The 7,074-nt window shown below is 41.7% G+C and overlaps 1 protein-coding gene across 1 annotated transcript; it reads left to right on the top strand.

Moving 5' to 3' along the window:
- Positions 1-521: 521 nt before the first annotated feature.
- LOC124291032 (cytochrome P450 2B5-like) lies at positions 522-6,176 on the top strand. Its single transcript, XM_046727932.1, has 4 exons — positions 522-989; positions 3,920-4,435; positions 4,997-5,437; positions 5,977-6,176. The coding sequence occupies exons 1-4, from the start codon at positions 608-610 to the stop codon at positions 6,159-6,161; spliced, it is 1,524 nt and encodes a 507-aa protein (XP_046583888.1). The 5' UTR covers positions 522-607; the 3' UTR covers positions 6,162-6,176.
- The last annotated feature ends 898 nt before the right edge of the window (positions 6,177-7,074 follow it).

Here is a 7,074-nt window from a genome sequence, read left to right as displayed (position 1 = left end):
AAATTAATAATGTAATCTTAATTCATATTTCGTGTGTGTGTGTGTGTGTGTTATATTATGTGGTAGCCTCCCTGAAAGCTGATAGTATTATTGAGAGAAACGCATTATGTATTTTTATGGAGATGTGGTGTGACGTTGTGCCTTTAACTGATATATTTACTATACATCGATGGGCTTAATATTCAGTGTTGCCCCGAGCAAGGCTAACAAACGGCAACATGTCTCAAGGTCAACATACGTTTTCTTATCGTCGCTCCACTCACACAACTGTCGCCCTTTGTGTTATTGTTGCGTCATGAGTAGCATGTGTATGGAATCCAAGAAGGGACATTGCCCGTTGATGCATTGCCGCTCTTACAAAAACAAGTAAAAAGTCTCAAATTACCCAAAGCACGAAAATGTGACACTGCGATACTTTGGCCATGTTGCCCCCTTTGAATAACATTTTTAATTCTACAAAAGGGCGACAATGCGACAATGCAACAACGCCAAAATGTCACCTCTTCGTTTCCATTCTGCTGACGTCACATGAGCGTTTTCTATAAGGTTGCGTGAGCGACAAGAGAAGTCAGTTTTCAGTGGGTGGAGATCACAAACGACAGCCAGTATGGTTAGCTCCAGCTCTGCTGCAATATTTGCTGCCATAGCATCACTGACGGGACTGTTGATGTTTAATACATCTCTGATACTGGTGTTCATCAATGTAGCACTTATTCTATGGCTGTCAACGCGGCGTCCTCCTGGTCTTCCCCCTGGTCCCCCTCTTCTTCCGTTCGTGGGCAACGTCTTGTCCATTGATGCCGACATCAGGGTAACATTCAGCAAACTGCGGCGTCAGTATGGAAACATCTTCAGCGTGTACATCTTCAATCAGCCAGTCATTGTCCTCAGTGGATACAGTGCCATTAAGGAGGCCCTCGTGAAGAATGGTGACGTTTTCTCCGGAAGACCAAAATCGTTTCTAACAGATTTTTTCGCTCAAGGCAAAGGTATGTGAAATTGCCATTATTGCGTTATGTGTTTTCATTTATGCTACTGTTGATTTGTCTGCCGAGTTCTTCTGTTTCTTTGTTGTGTTGCCACTCTCAACACTATTGAATAGTGAACTGATTATTTTGCTCTAGGCAAAGGTATGATAAATTATGGTACATTTATGCTACAGTTTATTTGTCTCCCGAGGTATTTTGTTTCTTCGTTCGTTTGTTGTGTAGCGCTGCTCTCAGCAGTATTTATGATAAATATTCGAGTATGAACCCATTAACCACGTGCCTGCCAACGTGGGCATCGATTTGGAATTTGGATACAATAACATGTATCAACCATGTCATGGAGCTTGACCGTTGGTGTCTTCTTAAGACAAGCACTGAATGGTGAAGACCAATTGTAAGACATAAGGAAGGTTGGAGTGAAATCATTGTCAGTTAATAAGTATTAAACTGAAACCATATCCTTCAGGGCATCTAACGTCCTCGTGATATAGAGCTGAAACTATAGGCAGTATGTTTTTGCAATAAAGGCTACAAAACCCCTAGTACGACATTTCAGCATGAGGATGTTTTTACCCTCGACGTAATCGCGACCTGAAATATTAAAGATTGGATCGGTAGGGCAATATGTTGGAATTGTAAGGCATACCGCTCTGCACCCTCTGTTAAAGTGTTCACATGGGATTTTGCAATGCAGAATCAAGAAAGCGTGCACATCGCCTCTAAGAAAATATAAACACAGAACTATTGCTCTCACTCCAAATCATATATCACGGAAACACTTCTATTTTACGTTCAACATGTGATATGTTAACATTCCTGATCGTTTTAAATGGGGATCTTCTTGCCCTTGCGAGGGGATAAGACAAGGACTGTAGCATGGTAACACAGTGGGTTTGTACTACATACGTCGGCATAAGTCTTGACTAGTACAAAAGTGTTACGAGAGTGTGTGTTTTTTTTAATTTGTAAAATTATTGCTCAGGTGATAGTTATTATTGGGTCACAATATTTAAAGTTTTGAGTGTGGGTTGCGGCTCACGCCTTGCGTCATGTATGTTCAATGGCAATAGTATTTTTAGTGGTACGCCTTTTTCGATAGCGCTTCAGTGTTCAATCTTTTGTATAACTATACTGAACAGCAAAAGAAACGCAAGTCTGGCTTTTTGTCAAGTTTTTTAATAGAAGACAACAAAAATTATGTATAATCATTTATTCTATAGAAAACACTGTCATTTTAATAGCTAAAAGTTGCTGTTGACATTGAATTGCAATAAGTTCAAATTGATCACAGTCCGTCAAATGGAGATACCCCTGAACGCAAAAAGTGACAGTCTCTTTAGTAGCGCGTATAGCCACCTTGAGCTTGCTCACGGGCCGTGCAACGTGGCCTCATTGAGTTCACTAGAGTCTGAAAGAATGCCTTAGGCAACTGGTTCCGCTCAAACACCAACCTCTATTCCAATTGTGCAAGTGTGAGTGTTCGTCTACCTGCAGCAATCCTCCGTCCAATTTCGTCCCAGAATGTTCAATGGGAGCCATATCCGGGGAAAGAGACGTTAATGTTGTTCTGAGCCAGATAATCCATCGACACCCTTGCTGTGTGAGAGCTGCAAACGTCGCTGGCGTTGTTGACGTGCCAAAATTGGCCCAACATATGGCCTTCGGCAGTGGATTCCAGCAGCCCAAAGACGACGCCTAATCGTATCGCTTGGCACTGCTCCCCTTGACCCAAGAACTAAGGCTGTTGTTACTGTTACTGCTTGAGTTCGGTTCCTTAGATGAGTGACCCGGATGAACCGATCTTGCGCATGAGTTGTCACTCGTTACCGTCCGGTACGGCGACGATCAGTAGCAACCCGCTTTGCTGATGACGTTGAGCAAGTCGTGTAATGGTGGTAAGATGACAACCCAATTGTCTAGCTACAGCGGTTGCAGAGCTACCTCCGTGCAACTTTCCAATGGCCATTCCCCTCTGCTTAGTCGTTAGTCTAGGCATCGTTTGTGTGGCGTGTACACCTCCTAGCGTCAATACTGAACTGTTTTTTTTACACAAACCTTTATAAAGGATACCTCAGAGTGAAATGCATGCTTTTCATCCATAACCGTCGATGCACGTGCTAAAATTATGGTTTGGCTGCACTGTTGGTGTGTTTGTGTGAATGGTTCGTATGGACGTCAAATTGCACGACATCATCTCATCTGGGATCATTACGTCACTTTACCATGAACGTTCCATACACATGAACGCTTACCTTCATGAGATTTCAGTTTTTCGAAACTTGCGTTTCTTTTTGCTGTTCAGTATATTTGTTTTGACTCCCGGTCGCATGTTCGACGAATTTCGATAACATTCTGAGTGGTTAAAGATGCAGCCTATCTTTACTAGAATGCTCGAAAACTGTGTAAGAGCTATATAAAGGTTGGTTGTTGTGTTGTGCGACGGAATCACACACGGACTAACACATGGACTTATCATATCACTGGAGCTGTGTACATCTGTCTGCCGTCATCTGCCTACCGTCGTTGTCTGCCTTCGTCAACATCGTCTGACACTGCCTGCCTTATTCAACCCTTTTTTTAACAACCTTAAATTAGAATATCTGCTCTCACTGTAAATGTCAAGGCTCGTGGTGAGTTGATATCTTATATTTTTGACCCAATACTTTAGATTTGTGATTCAATTGCATTGTACTAGAAATCTGTATTGTGATGCATTGTAGCTTGCTCATTGTTTGCTCAATATATTATTGAATATTTTAGACTTGTCTGTGTTATATTTTGCTGGTTCAAAGGGGACTCTTAAACCTTTTGTCACGGCAATTTATTCACCGTAACAAAAGAGAGACATTACACACCAAAACTGCACTCGTGATTCAAGAAGTTTTATGATTTTTTAAAGGAAACTATTCTCTCCGCCTTTGACATTTCAGGTATAGGAGGGACCTCAGGCGCCCACTGGAAAGTACAAAGAAAATTTGCATTAACAACACTCAGAGATTTTGGGATGGGGAAGTCCCTTCTGGAGACCAAAATACACAATGAGTTGTCGGTCTTCCTTAAAGCACTCGAGAAAAAGGGTGGACATGTGTTCGACTGCAAACGACTCGTGCACAACGCCGTGTCTAATATCATTTGTGCTGTTTGTTTGGGGAAGCAGTTTGAGTATGATGATCCACGGTTTGTCAAATTCTTAAAAGCTACAGAGAATATTTTGGAACTACTCGGGGGAGCAAGTACACTGAATTTATTTCCAATTGTAAGGTTTATCCCAGGAGATTTTTTCAGTTTCAAAAAACTTATGCAGAGTATGGAAACAATAGAAAAGGGTGAAATTGAAAAGGATATTGAGGAACACTTGAAGAGTTACGATGAAGACAATGTGGACGATTTCATCACAGCTTACATCAAGGAAATGAAACTTCGTGGAAGCGACGACACGTTTGATAGTAAGTTGACAAGTTACCATTTCTATAACAGAATAGTCCATGATTGTATGACATTACATAAACAATTAAGATTGAATATAATTTTCTTAGAGATGAGATTTATGATGTCACTCATGGAAATCAAAAGGGATCAGAAAGCAGAATCAAGTCATCAAAGAAATGCGACTTCGTGGAAGCAACTACAGGTTTGGTAGCAGGTTTAGCTTAAAGTACAATTAACAAATATATTGTTTGGCTTCTTCTTCCACACAGGTTAATGTTTTGCATTCGGAGCTACTACCCATAATAACACACCAGTTATATGGTCTAAAAACGTGTCGTTTCAGGCGTGTTGAAACTCCCAACACACGGTTTACTAATAACATTTGTTATAGAGCTGCATTATCAATGAGTGGAGCAAAGGGGTTTCTAGCGCGAACGTACACTTTACACAGCAACCAATTATATAACCCCGCAGTAGACCAATGATGACTCAATGTTATGCCTGTTCAAACACTATCAACTGGGTATCTGCTGTATTTTGTATTGCTCGTCCCTTATTATGTTTCATTGTTCTTGCAGAACTTCACCTGGAGAAAACTGTCAGAGATTTATTCATAGGCGGAACTGAGACCACTGCCACCACCATCCGCTGGACTCTCCTTTACTTCCTCCACAACCCCGACGTTCAGGAGAAGTGTTTCAGGGAGATACAGGACAACATCGGGCAAAGCAGACTTCCCACCATGAAGGACAAGACTAGTCTTCCCTACGTCGAAGCCACCATCAGTGAGATAATGAGATGTTCAGACATAGCTCCACTTGCAGCTCCCCACACTGTACCTCACGACATCCAGTTTCAGGGCTACACGTTTCCAAAGGGCGTGACTGTCCTGCCAAATTTGGACTCGGTTCTACAAGATCCAGCCGTGTGGGGTGATCCCCAAAACTTCAGACCCGAACGATTCCTAGATGATGAAGGGAAGTATCTGAAGAAAGAAGAATTCATCCCCTTCTCTATGGGTAAATATTGCAGTTGTTTTATTTCTTTATTTCATGCTAAAAGTAGGTCTACTATACATTTCTGACTATATCATGAGCATGGGTAAATGTTGTACCAGTGATAATGGTTATTGGTACTAGGATTCTGGTCACGGTATTTGGGACCGATAACTGATGAAGATTGTTATTGTCAATGAATGATAGACATGTCACCTGTGACGACCTGAGGTACTGGTTGTTCGTTGTTGTATGATTCCTTGCAACCACTAAGTAGCGCAATTCACATCATGAGCTGCAAAGTTTACGTTCTAAAACACGTTCCTGCAACTGCACAACCTTGATGACATTGTAGTTCATAAAGGTACTGGTAGTTTCTAAAATCTGGAATACTTTGGGAACTCTTGGGACATTTTGGGAGGCAGTTTGTTTTGTCTCTGAATGTTACTTAAAGTGTCAATGCATCAATTGTCCTGGTCACCAAACGTTTTAATGGAATATAAGAAAATATACCCTCCCTCCCCCTCTCTCTCTCTCACTCTCTCTATATATATCTGTTTTAGGTCGCAGATTGTGTCTCGGAGAATCTTTGGCCCGGATGGAATTGTTCCTGTTCTTGGTTGCTATGATACAGAGGTTCCAGTTCCTCCCAGACAAGGGACCTTTGACTCCCTTGAAAGGAAAATTGGGTTTTACCTATTGCCCTCCCGCCTTTTCGATTCGGGCTGTACAAAGGATATGTGAATGAATTTGTTCAATGTCAGTTAAAGATGTTTCAAAGATTTCCAGAAAAAACATGCTGTATTTAGGCTTAAACTACATTTCGTTAGAGCTAGAAAGGCTTCCTTGAGATGTTATTGATCACACCTCATGTCTGAAGAGGGTCACAATTCATGACCCGTATATATGAGGTGAGGTGAAATTGGGTTTAACGTCGTGCTTGAGAATATTTCGCTCATATGACGACGTGCATGCTTGTGTATGTGGATGTGCGGCTGCCTGTACTAGCTCAGACTTAAGCTGGTTTTATAGTGCTAGCCCACTGAGATACCATGCCGCAGTGAAGCATGAATATCCCACTCAGACACATTATACTGACTCCGAGCCGACCAGCCCTTGTTGTACCCATAAATGCGGAGCGCCAGACAGGGACCAACAAGTACCACATTTTAACGTCTTTTGGTATGACGCGACCGGGGATCGAACCCGCGACATTCCGCACTCCGGGCGGACGCTCTCACCACTACACCACGGAGGCGGTCTTGTATATATGGACTGTAATTCTTTGATAGAATGATTGGGATTTTCAGCTGTGAAAATGATGAAAATAGTGATAACCATGACGGTCACCATTGAGGTATATTAGCCAGCATGCACTGATTCTAACGGTGTACAACAAATCTGTTTCTCCTCAATAATTAATATGTTATAGTCAGCTTCCAATAATACACATTCTACCAAGGAAGGACTGTACCCACTACCGCAAGCAAAGTTCCTGCTCCCATAGACTGAAGTTCCTGTCAACCCATATTTAGACTGAAATTCCAGTCAACCCATATTTAGACAGAAATTCATGTCAACCTATATTTAGACAGAAATTCATGTCAACCCATATTTTACGTTCACGTTTTGATGCATAGGGTAATGTGAAAATGAAACAA

This window comes from Haliotis rubra, unplaced genomic scaffold (genome assembly GCF_003918875.1).
Source record: "Haliotis rubra isolate DU_JTF1 unplaced genomic scaffold, ASM391887v1 Scf48, whole genome shotgun sequence".
Classification (NCBI taxonomy): Eukaryota; Metazoa; Mollusca; class Gastropoda; order Lepetellida; family Haliotidae; genus Haliotis; species Haliotis rubra.
This window is presented reverse-complemented; position numbering and strand designations above follow the sequence as displayed.

Bases quoted from the DNA above. Each gene is read 5' to 3' on its own strand.
- LOC124291032 (XM_046727932.1), top strand. From the start codon at position 608: ATGGTTAGCTCCAGCTCTGCTGCAATATTTGCTGCCATAGCATCACTG. The intron at 990-3,919 runs GTATGTGAAATT...TTGACATTTCAG, and splicing joins TTTTTTCGCTCAAGGCAAAG to GTATAGGAGGGACCTCAGGC. The intron at 4,436-4,996 runs GTAAGTTGACAA...TTGTTCTTGCAG, and splicing joins AAGCGACGACACGTTTGATA to AACTTCACCTGGAGAAAACT.